Genomic DNA, 22372 nt, shown 5'->3' with positions numbered 1-22372 from the left:
TTGGATCCACCAAGGGTCTTCCGTCCTCTGGCCGCCCGGCCAAACTGAGATATTGAGAATGAAGGGCCATGGTCAGACAGGTAACCAAGAACCCAATGGTCACCATGAGTGAGCTCCAGAGTTCCTTAGTGGAGATTGGTGAACCTTACAGAAGACCAACCATCAGTCCACCAATCCACCAATCAGGCCATTTCACTAGAGTGGCCAGATGGAAGCCACTCCTCAGTAAAAGGAAGGACAGTCTGCTGGGGGGTTGCCAAAAGACACCTGAACGACTCTCAGGCCATGAGAAGCAAAATCTTTTGCTCTGATGAAATTAAGATTGAACTATTTGGCCACAATTCCCAAAGATGTGTGTGGGAGAAACCAGGCACTGAGCATCACCTCACTAATAACCATCCATACAGTCAAACATGGTGGTGGCAGCATCGTGATGGGGGGATGTCTGTCTGCAACGGGGACCGGAAAGATGGAAGCAGAACAATATAGAGCAATCCTGAGTGTAAACCTCCAGAGCGTCACAGGCTGGTACAAAGGTTTACATTTCGACAACGACCCAAAGTCTACTGCCAAGAAAAAACAGGAGTGGCTTCAGGAAAGTGAAAGTGAAAAGTCGTGGACTTTAAGTCCTGGAGTGGCCTAGCCAGAGTGGAGACCTGAAATGAATAGAGTTCTGGAGAACTCTGAAAATGGCTGTGCACCAGCACCTCCCATCCAATCTGGCTGAGATTGAACAATTCTGCCAAGAAGGGTGGGAGAAAAAGGTGAGCCAAGCTTGTAGAATCATTTCCAAGAAGACTTTCATTGGTGCCAAAGGTGCTTTAACAAAGTAGTGAAGTGTCTAAATATTTGTAAATGGAATATTTGTCCTTTATTTTTAATAAATCGACAAATTTATTCCAAAAACACGCTTTTGCTTTGTCATTGTGGAATAGTGTGTAGATTAATGAGAAAAAAATGTATTCAATCCATTTTAAGTTGAGTCTGAAACATAAAACATGGAAAACGTTAAAATATTCCTGATGCATTGTACCTAAATGATACAAAAACATTATACATTTTATTTAATTAATTAATTTAAATACAGTAAATGTACCTACATTAGAGGACTATTTCTACTCTTGCTTTTACCTCTCTGGAATAACGTGGCATAGTAACAACGACCAATTTTAGACCAGAAAACTGAAACTTGGGTGGATAAAACCCTTCCTTTTGACTTTTCGACAAAATTCCTTTTGAGTATTAAGATAGTGATTAAATACTGACCTCAAATAGCAAAGCATAATTCTACAAAATGCTTCAAACTGTTTGATGCAACCCGTAATCATTTGAATAGACTTCAAAGAGAGATATGCTAATCTCTCTGGTGATGGACGAAAAAAGATAACGTTTTAGTTTAGGCATGTATAGATGATGACTAATAAATTAGGGCAGAGGTGAAACAGTCCAAAAGATCAGAGGAAAGAAAAAAACAACACCATTTTTCAAACTCAGATTTTTATTAGTCAGTACAAGTAAAAACGAAACTGAAGTCGAGTATCTTCATCCCCTCCAAAAATGCACTTCTTCTGCGTCAGTGTTGGAGGCTGAAAAAAATAACTCACACGTTTTTCTCCCTTTGAATTGACTTGTGCCGCTCTACTTCAGGGAACATAACGATGACGTAAAAACTATCGCCGAAAGGGATCTAACGCAGTGAAAGAAAGCAGCGCTTCACAAATATAACATTCGGTGTTTGGAACAATGAAAAAATTATTCCCCCCCGAATATTTGAATGTGTATTTTTGAAGGAACACAAATTCTATAAACATACACTCGTGTTTTTCATTCCCAAAGTGAAATTTAAATTGATGTTTTACCATAGTTACTGCGATACTGCTGATATGGAAGCAGTCAAAACTGCTCACTGAAAAACTAAAAATAACACAGCAGAAATATTGCATCAACTACATTCGGGGGTTGTTTTTTTTTAACTCTCTTAGCAAAAAAATAACTATCTTCAGAGTCAACTTCTGTGACTGGTTGATTTACACTTGACTGCATGCACACACGCATACCATGCACACACTCTGACCTATATCAAACTGACGCTAAATTACATATTTAATGCAATGCTTCATACTGGAGCAAATAACACAAAAAGTGAATTATATATATCCACCTCTTATTTTCTTTAATCTTCTGTCTTCACTCTTCAGCTCGGCAGCCCTCTCAGAGCCTCTGATGTCTTTTACATCTCCAGGTGTGGTTTCTTGTTCTCCTCATCCTTTATTCTCCGCCATCTACATTGTTCTTCTGGTAGCTGCTCAATTAATTCTTCTTCAGTAAAACCTTGTCTCCTGATGCCACACCACAGTATCTGCAGTATTTATTTCATTTCAGATTTTCATGGCAGGGTGAGGAAGTTACTGAACAGTCTTAAAACTCCTGCCCCCTTGCCTCCATGGCATCCACAGTGATTTAAAGAACTCAAAGCTACATGTCCGTCAGTACCGTGGGGGTAGAAAAGGTCTTTTGGGGGCAAACATTGGTCCAGCATTTCCCCCTCCTCTTGGACCTGGACGTTTGCCTCTTAACCTTGGATCCGGGCCGTGGAACCGAGGAAATGGTGCACGTGGGGGTCCTCGCGGGTGTGGGTGGTGGGCTGGGTGGGGAGGCCGATTTGGAGGCCGTAGACCAGGATGACGGATTTCAAGATGAGGAGGTGGTGGTGGCCTCCTTGGAGTGTAGTGTGGAGGCGGGGGGCTGTGTCGTTGGTAGTCGTGGGCAAAGTAAAGGTCCTCTGAGGGAGAGAGGGGTGGAGTGAGGCGCCCTCGAACTCTGGGATAGTGGTGTGGAGGGCTGCCTGGCCTGTAATATGGCTCATCCGGGTGCTGGTAAGGGTCATCTTGAAAGAAGTGGGCATCGCGATGGCGTAGCTCATTGTGGTAACGCTCTTGGTCTTCCTGGTAACGCAGGTCATTTGGGTGAGGGTGTAAATCCTCAGGGTGAGGAGGGCGAGGAGGGGGATGTTGATCAAGGTCATATCGCGGATCATCTGGATGAAACATGGATTTGTGTTGATGGTCATGGACCACCATCCCAATAATGATACTGTCAGCTCTGGCCCCAGTCCCCTCCCCTTTGCCTGCATGAGGCATTGGCTGCTGCTCTTGAGGAATCATTGTACCACTGGAGGAGGGGACGTCAAAGCCATGAGGAGGGGGAGGGAACTTTGGGACTGGAGGGAGGGTGCTTGTGAAGTAACCGGGGGATGTGGTGGCACCCTGCTGGGAGCCAAAGTCTCGAGATTGCTGACTTTGCTCTGCTCGGTATGGATACAGTCCAGTATTGTTTTCTCCAGCCCCTCCGGGCACTGTCACATTGTAGCCTCTGGGTTGCTGAGAGTTCCCCTCTGGGTAAATGTCACCATACCAACCCCTTTCACTCGCCCCTTGGAAGCCTTCAACTGTCTGTGTGCTACTGGCACTGCCAGGGGCTCTTTCTCCAGGCACTGGCCCTCCAGCTTGTGCAGAGATCTGCTGGTAATGTGCAACAGGTGCAGTAATCCCATGCTCCGACATCTCGTGTTTGCCGTATGGGTACATCTGGTAGGCCTGCCCATTCTGAGCCACACCTGGCTGCAAGTGAACTTGTTGTTGGGGATTGTTGAGGCTCTGCTGATTGCTGTTCTGGTATGGAATAGGAGCAGTTTTAAAAGTTGGTCCAATAGACGATTGATTTGTGTTGGATGTGAACGGGGCCACAGCAGGCTTGTCCATGATCTCATCTTGAGTTGGAGTGCCTCCACCCTCGTCCCGCACTGGAGTCCCATCCTGGGTGTCTGCCCCAGTTACTGGGCTGAGGTTATCTCCAGCCTGCACTGGGTTTGCAGTAAAACCCAGGTCAAATGTACTGAAAGCAGAGTTCCCCTGCAGGAAGTTGTGGATTTTAGACTCTAAACTCTTAGAAGACATGGACGCTTCAGGCTCCGTTGTCAAATCCATGTCTCTATGGAGAGCCTGGACCAAGGCAGAGGCTGGGTTAGAAGTCTGAGGGGGGCCTTGGGAGCTTGTTCTCTGCCTTATAGTGGAGCTGGGTGAAGAAGGCACAGGTGCAACAGAGGAGATAGACGGGCTCTGAGAGGGCACCGCTGATGTAGATGTGGATGAGGGAGTGGGAGGAATCTTGCCTGTACTGGAGGAGTCTGAGGAGACATTTGCAGCTGGGCTGCTCAGAAGAGAAGTGACGCCTAAGTGAAGAAAGGAAGAATACAGAGATATATTTTAATAAAACTTTCTGCTTTTAATGTATGATATAAAACAGATACATGATCTACAATAAAGTCTTTGTTTTCAAACTAAGCAAAGGGGTCCTTATTCTCACCCTCACGGCTGCCTTGGCCCTGGACTTTGGAGAGAGCACCAAGGAGGTCTGCAGGACTCACGTCCACCTTGGACAGGAGGTTTACCAGTGAACTGGCATCCTGAGGGGCCACTATGGCAGCAGGTGTGGTCTTCAACGAAGAGCCAGCAGGGGCAGCTGCAGGAGGACTCTCCACTGATGGCACTGTCAGACAGAGACTTTAATTGTAAATTATTTGAACAACAAAAGATTTTAGCATATTATTACAGGATGCTACTGCAGCATAAACCACATTTATAATCCAGAAAAAACAACAACATTTTGTTTATTTTAGTTGTTGGAACAGCTACCAGCACTCACCTGTGTTCTTCATGACTGAGCTTAAACTGTTGAGGATGGAGCCAATTTTACCGAGATCAACACTTTCCACAACAGCTGCAGGAGCTGCAACAGGGGGCGTGACCTGTGCGACAGGCTGCTCTCTTGACATTGATGGCTCCGTTTTCACAGGAACTGGAGTGGACACCTCTGGTTGTGTGGGGCATTCAATGTGTTCCTCAACTGATGGGGGAGGGATATGGAAGTGAGAGAGAGTTTGAATGCTATCAGATATACACTCTGTGTAATGAAACTAGACAACAATAGTTGTTTCATATGTCTTAATAGGCTACACAATTAAATTTAGCATTGTTTTTCTACAAGTGCAGACAATTTATGGAACCAGAGAAATCACTGCCAGTAAATTAATGGAGGGGAATACCCTGCCAAAAACACTGAAAGATAGTCTCTCTTTCTGTGCAAAACAAAATCAAAATACACAGGTCACTCATCTAAAACATTTTTTGCTTTTTTTTAAAACAACCATTAAAAACAAGCTAAAATACGTCTTAAAATGCTGATTGTAATGAGACAATCTTATACTAGCTATAAGATATTAATCCTGATGTTGAAATAACGGAGGGCGACAACTAATCATTTTAACCTCACTTTTAATCATTTTCTCAATCAAATGTTAAACATTACATAAAACTGCCAATTTCAGCTCTATAACTTTACCACATGCTTGTCTCAGAGATCAAGCTATACAAGTCTAAGTACAAACGGCTGATATAGTGAAACTGCAAATGGCTCATTAAATCATCTAGAGCATCGGAAGCAAAGTAAAACATTTTCTTGGTAAATCATATACAAGAAATAGTATACTAATACAAATCCTCTTTACATATGGCTAATACACAAATCCAAGTACATTTACACACTAGTCATATTTTATCCGCTCATTGCTATGAGTGGTAGTTAATACAGATCATATAAGGCAAGCTGCAGCCTTTATAAAAATACACTGCACATGAAAAAACCCAGTAAAATGGGAGATATATGGCTATCTTTAGTGGTAAAACTGTGTCTAATTTTAATTTGATGGCTCTACGGGTGGGGAAAAGTGTTCCAGCGAATTGGCTGGAACACAGATTGGAAGAAATGCTTGGATGGTTTTTGTTGACATATGAAAGCTGCGATAGGAGTTTTGTGTGATTTTCTTCATGAGTGAGCAATGTCATTTGTCTGTTTTTGTTGGCGCTTCAATATTTCAACACATTTTCTGCATAATAAAACAGTGGGAGATATTACAAACATATATAAATACATACATTTTGCATTTAAAAAGCCCTCACTGTGCAGTCAGACATTGAGTCACCACCTTGCTCCTTACCTATAATGCCACCACTGTCCATTTCTTCATCAGAGAGCTCCATATCTTCCACTTCACGATTGTCATTCTCCCCGAGTGTCTCTGTGTGTTTGGGGGATCCTCCCGGTGAGGACAGCGGGCTCGGGGCCGGCGGCTCTGCCTCGTCATCCATAGCAGAGCCATCAAGATCTGGATCGGGGTGGGCCAATTCCAGCCCACGAAAAGGGGACTCTGAGCCCGTTGGAGACGGTGCATCTGCAGAGGGTGAGGGGATGGGTGAATCGTCCAGGTCTGGCAAGGTGGCTTTCAGGGTGTCCAGTTTACGCTTGAGGTGGGACACCCGGTTAGCAAACGTCTGATAGGCCTTGAGGGGAGATGTAATGGAGTATCAGTACATGAAAAATAAGAGCAAGCTAATAATTCGACCCACAACACCTCTGGTCATTCTAAATTCTAAATTCTTTCACAGTTTATAAGAAGTTTAATATATTGTATGTATAGTGCTTTTATGCACAAGCATCTCATCTTAAATTAAATACTGCCAGCAGAAGGATGTACATTTGAACACACAGGCCAACATGAATCAATGTTGTTCATATACACTGCTACAAGGTGGTTCTCTGTATGTTGAGGGAATAACAAATAAGAGCCTGAACAAAAACAACATTTTACTTGAATCAGTGTTCCTAAATTACAAAAGTCTAGCATTGTAAACAAACTTACAGTTGCAAAATTGTGATTTGAGTGTTGTGAGGAAGTGATCCTGTATTCATACTGGAGCTGTGAAACCTACAGATAACCTCTTATGACTGAGAACTAAAACATAATCAATACAACACACGTGTCACTCACATTAGCAACAATCTTGACCTCCTTATACTGCGTCTCGTAGAAGATATCTGCGTTCCTGAGGGCCTCCATGACAGGAGGCCCTGTTTTGCTTTGTTTTTCCAAGAACTTGACAAACTCCTGTAGTTGGGCACTGCCTTCCTCAAAATCCTTGGAAAACTTCTTTCCCCCGGCCTTATCTGTAATAATCGAGCATATGAGGATGACTTTAGAGGCAGAAAACCACTGATGATCCTGGAGCTAGCACCCACTGGTGTGTTGCAGTAGGGCAGATGGTAGAAGGCAACTAAAGCAGGCACCTTTGAGCTTCTTGAGGGCCGCAGTACTGCAGATGTCAACCCTCATAGCTGCCAGCTGTTTTTCTCTCAGGTCAATCTCCTCCACAGATTTCTTGTACTTGGACAGTTCATCTATTAGTGCCTGGGGCTACAGCAGAGAGAGCAGTCAGTCACAATGTCAGACCAACACAATATTTGAGTAAAGGATGAAAAAGAGGACAACTACGAGCCTAATTTGTAAAAATAATAATAATTTTGAAGCAGTTAGGGATTAATTCAACTTAAAACTTAAATTTCTTGCTTACCACGAACTCAGCAACAACCTTGGACCGTAGATCTGCATTACATTCAACTGGAGCTTTAAGAAAATAAGAATAAACATTAGAGATCGTATCAAACAGAATAGCATTAAATAAAAATGTCAGACATTTAAAAACAGGGTTACATAAGAATAAATCTATAGTAGCAACAGACTGTGATTACAGTTTTTCTGATACCAGCACATGAACTTAGCTAGAAAAGTTATTCAATGTTTAAACAAAACTAAAGTGAGAGAGAGAAAGTGAGAAGGAAAATAAGCCAACACACTTACTTTTTTGCTCCACGGGTGTCTCAGGAGGGGATTCCTCTTTGACTAAGCTACTCCTGAGCTCAGTAATGAGTGTTCCTGAATACACACCCCTTTCCTCCCAGATGGACAGTATCCTCTCCACTGATTTAATTACCTTAGGATCACCTTCAAAGCTGGAGAAAGGAGAGGCGGATGACAGAATAAGAACAAGGGAGCCCAGAGATTTATGCTTTTTTTTGTTGTAATGACATTTGCTTATTTATGTGGGAGGAATTTCCTTTAATGAATAAAACAAAGGCTAGGACAGAGGGAACACAAACAGCAAAAGACAAAAGGATGAGGGTGAAAGGAACAAGAGGAAAGATAAACAACAAACATTATCACAACATCAATATACTTTACATTATGCAATCAATTTAACTGCTTACTTGACCAGCAAGAAGGCATCCCGAAGCACCTCAGCGAATGCCGTACGGTAAACAATGGCATTTTTCCTTTTACAGTTCTGAATGACATCGTTGGCCAGGTAAAAAAGGTTGAGCCTGTGTGCGGCATCAGCTGTTAGAGGAAAGAGAGACAGTACGATTAGAGACAGTAATATACTGCTGAGGGAGTTATGTACAAATAACCTGAAAGGAGGCCTGTGTCTCTGAACGGTTTCCAAATATTAGTAGATATTATTATACAGGGATCAGTGGTGCTGCAATGTGTTGATTATTTTGATTAATAATTGGTTAATCATCTCCTCTGTAAAATGTGAAAATGACAAGCATTCATCACTTATTACCAGGACATAAAAACAAATGACTGATTAATCTGACCAACAGCCAAACACAAACACATGTTAATTTTGTAATTATGTTAAATGAGAAACACAAAGGAATCTCTTTTTCATTTGTTAAGCTGTAAATCTAAAAGCTTTGGTAGTTTTCCTTAATAAAGCCCAACAACGACTAATTAATCACTCTGATCAATTTATACAAGTGTATGACAACCATTCATGAATTATTAAAATTCATTTATTAGCAATCCAAACTGATCAGAAGGCCAACAGAAGGTAAGTCATATGAGAGAGCATGTAGTCTATGAATATATGACATTTAACTAACATCAGACTATGCAACATAACGATATAGGGGTGGGCAATCTTTTTAAGATTTTAGATTGTAATCTAAGGCAACCACTATCTACCTGTCAGGTGAATCTTAAAGACTGCGGTATTTAATGTCTAAACTTCACATAACCTCATTCACTAGCGGATCCACGCTATGTGAACAAACCAATAGACTGATGTAGCGAACTAGATGGGTATGCTGATTGGAAGAATTACTCCACGTAGCTCTTCATTGGGTGACGTATTATAAACAATGCAACTGAGTTGTGAGTACTTGAAAGGTGTTATTTTTGGATTATGTTATCTTTTGCCTTCTGTTTACAATTTGAAATAAAATAAAAAAAGATCTACAGGAGATTTACTGATTATCTTGTTTAAAATGAAAACATTTATATCAGGTTGTAAAGTCTTTTAAGCGTTAACTGGGACAAAGAGTTGAAAATAAACTGCTTTCCATAAATCAACAAAGTTTCCAAATAACTTATGCTTAAATCCTCCAGGGGATATAAAGAAAGCAATGTTTCTTACCAAAAGCACAAAAGAGTTTAATTACTACTGAGTCAACCATAAAATGTACAAGCAGGCACATCTGTACTCACAGTCAGTCATTTACATTTGTGTTCACCAAAGCTCCTTCACCAGAAAAGAGCTCACTTTCAAGCTATTGCAAGGCACACAGAGTTTGAATGTATAATAGTTCAACTGTGTGATCTATCCAACAGAACAATAACTGACAAAACTACAATCCACACACAAACAGACAGTCAAACTGCATTTGACTAACTGAAAACACATTTTACAACTCATTTCTTTAAACATAAAGCAAGCCGAGAGAAACACAACCAACAGTGAGTCAAGGTCACCTCTGAGTTTTAACAAATGTTTCTACTCTCGGAGTTTGGGAGGAAAGCCAAAGTCTAACAGCGAAACCTTGGCATAGAGGTCCATAATAAAATTCCTTATCTCCTGCCAGGGTGGATGTGAAAAACACAATAATGGTTTTGGAATATCAAAACAACACAAAAAATAATTTAACATAAAAAAGGAAAGTTTTATGCATTAATCACAATAGATGCCAGTGTTCAGAATAGGGCTGCACAATTAATTAAAATATTGTTGAAATCACAAATGGCCAAGTGAAATATGCAAATAGGAGGAAGCTGCAATTTTTTGATAAAGGTAAAATGTGTGACAAAACAGGATTATAATGAAGTACTGCAGTTCTAAAGAGATGCCCTGGCCTACAAATCTACGTCAGACACCAGACGAATCTCCATTATTCACAAACAAGGACCTCTTTAGGACATCATAAAGGCATACACAAAAAAACCTGTAAAACAGAACTTCATGAAACTGTCTGTTAAGTGTAGTTTGTCTGTTACTGATAGCAGTTAGAGGTTAAATAAAATAAAATGTAAGAACCATGAGCAAACAGCCTTTTCCCTGCAGACCCATGTACGTAAATTGTCCATCAATTGGATAGGAAATGAAACAGCAACATCGAAAAGTGTGACAGCTAAAGGCCATCACCAAGATTATTGAACCCTGTCTAATTATTCTTATATTGAAGTAAAACTAGGGGTGGATGTTATAAAAAGTATAGAAAGTATAAAAAAAAGTACACCAGTATGAATTTGCCCTACAGCAGGCCTTTCAACTTTATGTACAACACTAACTTCCATTACTTGAACATGGTGCAGGTTTAAAAAGTCAGACAACAAGCAGAAAACAACAATGTGCTAATTATGTTGGACGACAGTGGTTGCAAGGCGAGGTAATACAAGCAATATCTTCTACATATTCTTTTTCCACATAACTATTCTTAAAATACCTCTGTAGTGTGTGAAATATGCCCTAGTAATACAGTTAAGAGTACTTTAGCAACCATGCTGTTGCTATAGCAGTGCTTTACCCCTTCAGAGGCATTTATATTGAAATTCTAGGAAAAACAAATATACCGTGCTATACTGTTACAGTCTGTACAACCATGATATAAATCTGAGGCCCTCGGTGCAACTAATAATTATGTTCATTATCAATTTATCTGTCAATTGCCTTCTTAATTGTTTAGTCTAAAAATATCAAATAATAGTGAATAATCTCAATCACAATATTCCAGAGACAAAGGTGATGTCTTTAAATTTTATTTGTTCAACAAATGCAAAGATATTTAATTTATAATTATATAAAGCTGAAAACATTGCCTCGTATTTTGAGCAGGAAACAATAAATGTTAAGCACTTTTAAAACAATTATTCAACAATCAACATTTAGTCAATAGACTAATTGACATATTGTTTCAGTCGGGCAGCTCTAATATATTCATAACATATTTAGGTGGTATTAATAAATGCATAATATAAGCAGCTATATGCGGTTGGCCATCGTGTTCCATTAATTTAATAATAACAAATATATCCTTCTCATTTTCTGTTTTGACCTTGTCCACCAAGTTTTCAAAGAATTCTTTGACAATGATTACTCCAGCACCAGGCTTATTAAACACCACTGATTAATGACTTATAGTGTATAATGTATACAGAAAAATCCGGTTTACAAGTCACATGTTGCCAGATCTTGAAGCAAAAAGCTCAGGCAATAAGCTTTACTTTAAGTAAGGAAACACACTCAGTCAAATAAACAGCTGTGTAACCAAGGCCAACAAGAAGACAGCTATTTAGAAGACAACAATATACTGCAACTGTGGACTGAGAAACACAACTCGTTACCGTTTATACATTCACACACTGACTGCAGTAAGAAACCAGACCTTGCTGTGTCGCTAAGCAAAAGACCAGTGCCAAACTTTGAGAAACACATAAAGCTGAAGTTACACAAAGCCAAACCTACAAATAGAACCAGACAGCTCATGTTAACGTGTCATACAAAGTACAACGCTGGGAAAGCTGCATACTGGTATTCTGTTATGAGACACAATGATTGTAATATCAAACATAGTGTACTACTATATACTATTAAAATATTCAGTACAGCAAGTTCTTTGTACAATTTTCTTAACTTGTGAAGAAAAATAGTGTTTGGTAGGTAATTTAGCTGCTCTACAAGTGATATGCCAAATCCCTTCCTTTACATTCTCAGATATACCATAGTTTTTACTGTAATAGAAAAATGTAAATATTTACAACTTTCCAACTAACTTTTTGCAAGTGCACTGCCAACTGTCTACTGAATTCCTCCCTACTTAAGAAAGTAATGAGAAAGTTCATCTTCATGCTTCAGTCTTAGTCTCTTATTTTAATGGATGAGCAAATATCAAGTCTATTTAATGGGTTCTCTATCACTCCCTCTGCTGCTGTCCAGCACACCAGGGAAAGCATTAAAAGTAGCACTGCCAGTTATTTTCTTTAATGACTAATTACAACTGACAAATGCCTATAATAAGTTACCAGAGGACAAACTGAAGATGACTGCATCTTTTACGAACGGCAAGTGTTTTTGAGATAAATCAGTGGATCATCAAAACTGGAACTGACATTCTGTTACTCTGAAAAAATATGAGGAAATTATCTTTTAAAGTCACTATTAAAAACCAGCTATTTAATTTGTGAATTCATCAGTCAAACAACAAAGCAACTGTTAACAACACAGTTTCAAAAGATGAGATTATTTTAACTACATGACAGGCATCCTAAGCAGCAGAATACAGAACAATACGACACTGAATGGAGCAGGAATCACCTGAATTAATGCAGGTCCCAGTTGATGTCTATACTTTACTGGTGCAAATTATAGAACAAATGTACAAACTAGAAGGGCACTCAGAAAGCACAGACCTCCACCAACTTGCCTCACACAAGAAAACCACAGTCTCCTGGAGGAAGACCCTATGATTCACCCAATGATTAACCTATCCACCACATTTTCCTGCCATAATGGACTTTGTCACTTCTTAGTAATATGTCACCTGACTTCCTAGGGTCTTTTTGCCAGAGAGAGAAAAAGGCTGAAGCCTAACTTCTCACAAGTCTCGGTGCATATACCTTCAGAGTAGTCAAAGCTGTAACCAACCACGACGCTGAAGTCCTTGCACATGCACATTACAGCAGTAAGCACAATTTCCTCGGTGGCATGTCATAGACTATATACATCCATATGTGTTACATTTTATATGAAACAATAAATGTATTGAAATCCCATCTTTGTGTAGACCAAAGTGTGCAATATGACTTCGGAGAAATACCTTCACATTAATCAATAATGTCCCTCTGTCAACCTACAACTGAACAAATTAACAAAACAATGACACAAATGTGTGTTTTGAGACACGTTGATGTTTTAACTGAATTTTAGCTGATTGAAAAGAGGACGAAAAGATGTCTTACACGTTCAGACCATCTAATATCGCCCAGTTTTCAACTACAAATCGACAGTGAAATCCCAGTTGGTTCTCACAAATCTGCACGATTCACATCCCTGATCGGATATTTCTTACATACCTGAAGTATTTGTTTCTACAGGGATGTTTGAGATTGCTGTTGTATATTTAGACAGGCACACCATTCACTTCAGTTACAGTGAAGGACAAACTGAACATCGCTCCTGTCAGCCAGGAAATGACAACAGGCTGTGAGGTGTGTAGGAGAAAGTGTGGTGGTAGCGAAACTCTATCTAATAATCTATGACCAGTGTTTGGTTTGTCCATTCTGGGCTACTGTAGAAACATGGCAGCATCTGTAGATCAAAAGGTAACACAAGGATTCTTGTTTTCAGATGATTATACACTAATGAAAACATACATGAATATTATATTCCATGTCTGCCAATAGAGCCTCCTAAATGGTAGATCCTTTTATATTTTTATTTTATATTCCTATCCTTTTAATCCAGCTCTGAATAACACCTGACACCTTAAACAATCTCCCTTTACGAGAACTTTTGAGTAACTTCGGTAAGTTTTCTCATCATAACATTAAACAAATATTAAAGTATGTCGCCATTTAGCCAGGCTCCTCTATTAGGAATACAATATTAATAATAATAACTATTAGCTAGTTTAGGTGCTGGCAGAGTAAAATAAGAGTTAAGGGCACATTTTGAACCAAACTAAGATAAATGTATCGGTCAGTAACTCAAAAACATAATAATAATAATAATAATAATAATAAAAAAGCAACCAACTGTCAGTCTAAATCAACAACGTCAGGTAGAGCCACTTACATTTCTTCAAACACTTCATCCAGTGTCGCACTATCGCGCTGTGGTACTTCTTGTTGTCGATGCACCACGTCGACAACCCTTGAATTGAATCCATCGTATTTGTGACACTTTGAAACTTCTTGTCTAAAGCGGACTCCAGAGAGCCACCGGAAGTGGCTCCCGCTCCAGCTGCCATGTCCGGAGGCGCTCGCGCTGCGCTCTACCATTCCAAACGCCAACTGAAAGTTAGCCCTCGAGCTAGCACTTAGCTTAGCGTGCTAGCTCAACGTAGCACGGACACATCGTTCAGCTGCCATTGCGCCGCCACAGACGCCTGAATGCGCGGTGTGCCTGTTTCCAGTCTCCGAGTGAGCGTCCGTGTCACAACCAGTGGTTAATATCGGCTAATATTTCGGGCTAAAACTTGGTGATTTGCGACATCCTGGACGTCTGTTTACTCGCTGCTGGTGGAGCGGTGAAGGGCACTTCCGGAAGCCAGACGTCAGTGTGGCGCCACCCTGTGCCACGGAAGCTGATATTTGTTAGCGCCACCTGTGGCGTGTTATTGGTAACGCAGGACATGCAAATAAAAGTACTGATTTCCTTTTTTTGTGTGTGTGTGTGTGTGTGTTTTCACATGGGTAAACTCTATTAAATTTAATTAAATAAAAAGTAAAGGTAAAATTATAAAGAAAAAGTACATATCAAACGTAAGAATGGGCCTTTTATCCTTATATATAGACCTCTATAGGCCAATTTAAATTAATAATTTATTATATATATTATTATATTATTTAATTTAAATATAAGATGGTAGTAATATTTGTAGTAATGTATCATAATTTATAAGATGATGATTTGTTTTGTATGTTAATTCTTTATTTGCAAAGTAACTATAGCTGTCAAATAAATATGGGGGGGGGATCTTAACTCTTAAATGTAGTGGAGTAGAAGTAGAAATTAAACATAAAATGGAGATAATTTTCTTATAGAGCCAATGTTTTACCAAAGTAATTACAGATATTTAGTGTATCAATATATCAATCTGATCGATTTAGAAAAAAGAAAAAGCTATTATAAAGTTATCAATGTATAACAGCTGTCCAGTAAGAGCTCCAGCTGCTGCTCTCACTTTGGGTTGGATTTCATTTAATTTTATGTTGCACACTGCTAACCCAGAAGAAAATGGACATTAGAAATCAACAAACATATTCTGTATTTTGATGAACCAAATCACTCATTTAATATATAAAAATATGTGCATTTATCAATCAACCACCAATAATGACAATTTCATTATAAGAAACAAAGAACTAGCTGGAAAAAAAGAAAACTTAAAAACAAGAAAAATTAAAGACATAAAACTGGGAAGATCTTTACTTTCTATTTCAGAAATAAAAAATGTAAAACCCAGCACAGCAAAACCTGTACAGTAGGATGCTACATTTTATATACCAAAACAACACTACACTTTTGTTCTCCACCATGTGCTTACACTTTATATGTTAAATAACATAACTCAGGGCCAATAAAAATGACTAATGGTGAAGACTGAGGAACATCTACACAACAGCACATTTGGTTTGCAATGACATGTGGTGAGATGATGATTTTACCATCCTTAGATCAAAAATACACTCGTATGATTGATGATGCAATGTCAGTGTATGATTAACTTTATGTCGTAAAAGTAAGGCTGACTGGTGACAAACCACCAGAGATGAAACACCATTCAACATGAATGATATCGGATTTAAAATACGGATGGTACAAATTGCCATAAAAAAAGAATAGATGTGTTCATGAATGGAAATAGTTTTTGTTTATCATATCTCCATGATATTCCTTATTACGTCATCAAGAGTGAAGCACTTTTGAGTGATGCAAATTATATAACAGCAAGTCTGATATAAATCAATATTCAATGGAAGCTGTTCTTTGCCCTCATAACAACACATTGCATTTGGGGCATTTTGTGTAAATAAGCCAGGCATAAGCTAAAGTTACTTTTTATGTTTTTCAACTACTTCCATCCACAAAGGAAAAAAAACACAATCAAATGACAAGTTTGTCTATATAGTCTCTGATTTGAGTGCCTGTAAAAGCTCTCATGTTGGCTCCACAAGTCTACCGATGAAATTGAGGTTTTCAAGTACGGTATCCTCTTAAACAGATCTTTAATAAATAATATCACAACTCTTTAATGTTAATAAATGTGTAACATTTCCTCTTTGTCATCCAAAGTGCAGTTACATATATTCAAATGGATCAAATATATTATGCCTGCTTTATAACGTATAAAAAAATGGTCACTTAAAACTCGTGTGTAATAGAACGTTATGTTTCAGCTCCTTTTGCACAACAACAAAAACAAGAAGTTCACTCGCTGGCTAGATAAAGGAGTAACTCAACTCACATTTCCTCAACTACCTCAATAATTATCGAGCATTCAGGTTGTGGTATTTCCTGTGCAGCATTTCGCTCTTTTACATACAACAATGGTTGTGTGTGATAATTACTAATAAATAAAGAAGTGACTGAAGTAAGGTGCAGAAAATATATTAATGCAAAATGGTTTTGTTTGGCACATTTTGGCAGGGGCTATGTGGCTTTGCCACACCATGTGTTACAATGAGCTGACAAAATACAATTTAGGCATCCTAAATGCCATTTTTAGTCATTTGTCTCCTTATGGTTGAAATATTCTTTGTAACTATAACAGGGCTGCAACCAACTGTTATTTTCACTACAAATTAAGCTGCCAATTATTTGTTAATTCATCAGTTTGTTTGGACTATAAAATGTAAGAGAATAGTGAAAAATGGCCGTCACAAGTTGCTAGAGCACAAGGTAAAACTGAGAGATTCGTTTGCTATCATATGTGACAAAGAAAGCGCTTTCATAAAAAGGATATCTGTTTTTCTACTTTTTCCGTTACTGTTAGGACTGTGTTCCATATGAAAAAAGTACAAAACAGAGCAAAGACTGCTTCAACGCATTACACACAAAGTATTTCCAACATCTGTTAACTTAGGAAAAGTCAATGTATACAAAAGTGATACCCTTAAATACAAACAGTTCCTTGTAATATAGTGCAATAACTCCGGTGTTATCAAAAACTACACTGGACAGTTATGAGTTAATGAATGTCTCTCTGCATTTCTCCTCCTCCTCCTCTGGTTTTACATGCCTCGCAGCCATCACAGACTGGCTCTGCGCCTAACTTTATGCTTATGTAATCAAGTCCGCCCTCTGCCTTCACTTTGTCTGGCATGCTGTGGCACCTCCATGTGGTAGCAAGGTCAGCTAAGGCCCACTAAAAGGTGAGTCACTTGTAGTACTGGTGTCGCTTGAGGACACTAAGCTGTCTTGTGCAGCTGGGCTGCCACAAGGGGAGGGCAGAGAAATCTCAGGCTGCTTCCAATTCTCACTTTCTCTCCTGATACAGAAATATGACAGCCTGCTTAAAGTGCCAGGGCTATCTGTCAGCTCATGTCCAGCGGTACAGCTGCCCCAGGCTGGTTCAACTGATTCTTCCACTGCAGCTTTCTGTTTTTTCGGTGATCCAGGTAGACACGCTGAAACGGTGTCAAGTGGAGTTGCAGTCTGGCAGCTCCCATGTTTTCCATGTTGATGCTGCTTATCCTTGGTTGGGACGGTGCCAAAGTGGTCAGGGTCTGACCAGCTCAGTTTTCTCTTCTGGAATGGGAAAATAAAATTAAAAATAACAACCATGACAAACCAAGGTCTTAAAGGAGAACCACAGTTAATATATTTAACCTTCCTATGAACATGCTTTATATAGTTCCTCCAAATCTTTACAGTAACATTGTTATTCATTTCATCTATCTATCATATATTTTATTTTGCCTGACTGTATTAATATATTTTATGCTTGATTTTAAACAAATTATGTTTTAATATAAAGTAAAATGCTGTATTGCTATTTTAACATCTCTGGATCATTAGACCTGTGATCTGATTAATGCACACGTGTAAAGGCACTGTCATATGGTAGATAGCATCCAGTGTGACGCTCACCTTAACTGGCATATGGAGCTGATTTTTTCGCCAGTGTGGTAGGAATCTGGGAGCCGTGGTCTGGCTTGGTGGCTCTGTGGACTGAAATGCCACCCGAGGAAACCAAATTTTCAGCATCATCTCTATCTGCAGCAGGTTGTGAAGGTATTTCTCACTGCAGAAAAAAGGAACAAGCATTAATGATAATGCTAGGTATGGAGGACAATATCCCCTTTTCACAACTGTCATAATAAAGAGTTGCTATATGTGATGGTCTTACCCCATTTCAGGCCTCTGTAGTATTCCAAGAATCCTCTGCAGTCTGTCTATGGCAACACTTTGCTGGAAACTGGATAAACCTGCCACAATTAAATATACCAATGTTAAGGCAAATAGGCACTTTGGGGTTTAATTACAGGATGGAATACAGAACAAAAACTTAAAAAGAGATGAGTCATTTTTGATATTGCTCAACCACATACCTTTGTGAAATCGCCCAGTCTTCAGTCCATGTAGAAGATCAAGCAGAGGACAGATAAACCTGCGCAAATCTGCACACTGAGGAAATAAGCAGAGAGACTTGTTTTACTACTATGGCTGATCTGGTATTTGGCAACATAAAGTTGTTTACAAAATGAAACAAAAACCTAGGAATCAGTTTAAGGGTGCTCACTTTCTGAGCAAAGGCCAAGTCCCCCGGTGTTGCTGAAGATGAGCCTAATGTGGCAGCTCCAGCAGAAGAGGCGGAACCGAGATGCTTCGTTTCATCAGAGCAGCATTCAGGCTGGTCTCTGTTAGTCCTCAAGTGCGGCTGTTCTGAACGAGCTGGGAAATCAAGGTAATTTCCTGAAAGTGTGATTCCCTCACTAACTGAAGGGGACTTTGTTATTCCACTGTCCCCCTCTCCCTCAGAGAAGACGTCTGCTTCATCCTCGGTCTGCTCACTCTCACTGAGGAGGAAGCTTGAGTTGGAGGGTAGTGAGTCATAAGATGGCCATTTGGAAGCACTGCCCAGTGAATTCATCTGTGGAAACAGGGAGATAATGTTTACACTGAAGTTCAATAAGTAAACTGTTGGCACAGGGCAAAATCATGCAGGTAGGGTTGCAGTACCCAAATCAAAAGGGGTTGCACTTACAGTACATTATCAGCATACTACATAGTGGTATATAGTATTAATAGTACATTGCACAAAAATGTAAATGAAATAAAATATTCAGTACAATGTGATACTGGCTAAATCAAAGGTTTCTGCTTTTTAGAATATATTGACACATAGAAACTAGTGATGATTAATAATATTAATATGAGACAAAGACAATTTTTTATATATATAAATGTCTAATAAGCTCATAAATTATGTAATGCAGGCTTTAAAGATAAAAAAAAAAACACAAGCTATATCACAACAAAAAATACCTATTGACATTACATAACAATGTCAACCAACCCATATCACACAGTCAAAACAAGATGTATAGAAGTTACTCATAAATTAATCCTAATATTCAGCAAAATGTGACCCAAGCCCAATCCAGTCACTATCGTGCCGTACAAAGTGTACTTGCTGTCAGGTTATTTGAGTGAAGTCAAGCCTCAGCAAGTGTAATATAAACCGAGACGTAAACGATCAGCGTTGATGTATTATCACATCGGGAGTAGACACACAAAGGACCTGCTCCTGTGACTACGATTATGCAAATCAACCCATGCAGTATAAAGTACGTAGATGTGTGCAACGGCCCCTGTGCTCCAGTGGGAACTCATCTGAGCACGAAGTGTGTACATCCACTGTTTGTTTTTTTAACGTCAGCTCAATAATAATTAACCTCGCTATTATGATTTGACATTAAAAAAAAGAAATTCTTGTTTTCAACCCCGTTTCAGGTTTCTGCTGCCATGTATACACGTGTTAAGTGACGATCGATAACTTAGCTGAGATAGATGAATGTCTTAGTGGCAAACGCGTGAAAACAACATGTGATCCTAGGTTGACGATACCCGTTGGGGACTCGTCAGAAAACGTATATTAACCGTAGAAGTTAAGACAAAAAAAGGGGTTACTTATTCTATTTAACGTAGAGTGAGTCTAAAAAAAAAAACTCCAGAAAAAAAAACAACAACAACAGAATAAAGTCTTACCTTCAAGATGGAGCAGAATTTGAACCACGAAGAAACGTTAAAAACACGCTCGAGAAAGGCACGTTACTTGAAAACGTTGAAAACAACAAGTCTCGCAGGAGAAAGTCAAACACGGCTAACGGCTATCTCAGAACGTGTGTACACACAACGGTGACGCCTGTTGTCCAGTTCTAGCTCGGTCCCACCCTGCCTCTTCAATTCCCTGCTCGTGTTCCGTTTACGGACGTTCCAACCTGTTCAAAAAGTACTCGCAGAGAGGCAACGGACGCTACACGTGCTGAATAGGTACAGCGGCGCGATTGGCTGCGAGGGGGTTCGCTCGTCTCCCATTGGCTCGGGGGCTCGGCCAATCGGGAGCGTCCGCCGCGCAGATTGGCCGGTATATGCGTAGATCCCACCTCACCTGCGACGGCGGCACGTGCGGGTGGTGTGGCTGAAGAACGAGATGAACAGCACGCGGCATTTGGCATGTGCTGAAAATGTTGGTAAATGAGGTTACATTTGGCCTGCTTTAAAAGACACAATACTTATGGAGGGGGCGATAACAGTGAAGTTACGTGTCACAATGCTGGTATTTTTCAGTGCCATGATGTGTTTGTTTGTGTTTATCTTTATTACATTTTTTTTTTTTTTAATTTTGTCATGTAAGGATAATAAGAATAACAAAGACTGAACAGTGTGCATAAGAGATTAATAAGGACCAGGTTGGTTTGTCACTAAAGTCCAAAACAGTTAACATTTATCTGCACCATTTAAAAATACTTTGTTACCCTGCTAGCTGGCCATGTATGGCAACCCCTGTTTAACATATGGCCATCCTTCATCTCCATATTCTCCCAAATGATCATTAAAGCCATGTTGTTTTGATAAAGTGCGAAGGATGGATGCAACAGGGAGCCCAGCAGACAATGCAAACTGTATATTTATTAATGCACGACTGCACTTTTAAGAAATAATTCTGCACTTTCAGCAAATCCAGCCCAGATGGGACACTATGTGTGTGCTGTAGGAGCTCTAGTCTCTTCATTGTTCATGATGAAGTATATGTAGATAAGACAGACAAGCTTATGAGATATGGCATCATAGTCCTATTAGAGCCTGAGGCAGAAAGCTTGGGACACATGCAGTCATTACATAGTGACATAATGCTGCACATGATTGCTGCATGAGCAAGTGAATCACTTCTTTTGTCTTGAGGTATGGCAGGATGAACAGAAAAGGGCGTCTCAATAAATGCATGACAGTATCTCAGACCCTCAGCCAGGGGGTCGGATATATTTGGTGGACTGGTACAAAACCTAATTATAGTTCAAACAATTGTGACTGCCATTATCACAAAATAATTAAATTAAATTGGAGTTTCCGGGGTATCTGTACTGGGTCCCCAGGCAAATCAACACATCAGTAATGTTCTTTTAATGCAAGATTGTTTGTGTCTTTCTTGTCAGCAGTGTTGGGCTAGTTACTCAAAAATTACTCATTACTTACTTATTATAAAAGTAATATAATTACTTCACCTATTACTCCCTGTCAACAGTAATTAGTTATACTAGATAGATAGATACTTTATTTATCCTGAGGGAAATTCAAGTATCCAGTAGCATACGAAATACATACATTAAACATACATTAAACCTACATTAAAATAAAATTAACATAACATGGTAGCCACAGTAAACAGTGCAAAACAGTAAACAGTGCAAATGGAAGTAAACAGTGCACTATGAAATTGGTAATTGATTCCTTTCTCCACAAAATTCAGACTTACGACGATTAAAATCCAATTTTGTTTGTTAAAATCAAAGTAATGTGAATACTTCCAGCTGCTGAACATTTCCATGAATCCAAGGATGTGATTGGATTGTTATTGATTTCAAATCAGAAGGGGGTTGTAATATTGTAATTCATTTTTGGAGTTTTTGGAGGAGTAACTGCAATATTATTCCTGAAATGTATTAGTACCTAGTTACACTACTAGTTACTGGGAAAAGTAATCTTAATATAAGTAATGTGTTACTGCCCAACAGTGCCTGTCGGGGGCTCTTTGTCATCTTATAAAAGGCTTGATGCACGCTCCTGAAGTTGCACAGTGTAATTTAGCTCCAGATTTTTGATTGCAACATGGATACCGTCACTGAGCAAACAGCATTGTCAATACTATCAGCTGATTGAGAAACCATGCAAACAGTGGTGGCCATTACTAACAG

The 22372-nt window shown here is 39.4% G+C and overlaps 2 protein-coding genes across 3 annotated transcripts; both read right to left on the bottom strand.

The window, feature by feature from the left end:
• Positions 1–1480: 1480 nt before the first annotated feature.
• Positions 1481–14504, bottom strand: rprd2a (regulation of nuclear pre-mRNA domain containing 2a). 2 transcript variants are annotated; one of them, XR_007882273.1, is made up of 11 exons: positions 14025–14504; positions 8161–8290; positions 7754–7905; positions 7467–7519; positions 7183–7309; positions 6887–7062; positions 6056–6398; positions 4705–4905; positions 4366–4548; positions 2162–4231; positions 1481–1586 (listed from the first exon to the last, which is right to left on the bottom strand). XR_007882273.1 is itself a non-coding variant. In XM_051389751.1 (10 exons), the coding sequence occupies exons 1-10, from the start codon at positions 14197–14199 to the stop codon at positions 2487–2489; spliced, it is 3285 nt and encodes a 1094-aa protein (XP_051245711.1). In that variant the 5' UTR covers positions 14200–14504; the 3' UTR covers positions 1481–2486. The 2 variants fall into 2 exon arrangements, 1 of the variants encoding a protein (XP_051245711.1); XM_051389751.1 differs by having other exon boundaries at positions 1481–4231.
• Positions 14505–16163: 1659 nt separating this feature from the next.
• On the bottom strand, positions 16164–20410 carry ciarta (circadian associated repressor of transcription a). Its single transcript, XM_051390206.1, has 6 exons — positions 20166–20410; positions 18697–19047; positions 18506–18581; positions 18304–18382; positions 18045–18198; positions 16164–17702 (listed from the first exon to the last, which is right to left on the bottom strand). Exons 2-6 carry the CDS (start codon positions 19045–19047, stop codon positions 17310–17312), a joined length of 1053 nt encoding a protein of 350 aa, XP_051246166.1. The 5' UTR covers positions 20166–20410; the 3' UTR covers positions 16164–17309.
• Positions 20411–22372: the final 1962 nt, after the last annotated feature.

This window comes from Dicentrarchus labrax, unplaced genomic scaffold, assembly GCF_905237075.1.
Source record: "Dicentrarchus labrax unplaced genomic scaffold, dlabrax2021, whole genome shotgun sequence".
Lineage (NCBI taxonomy): Eukaryota > Metazoa > Chordata > Actinopteri > Moronidae > Dicentrarchus > Dicentrarchus labrax.
This window is presented reverse-complemented; position numbering and strand designations above follow the sequence as displayed.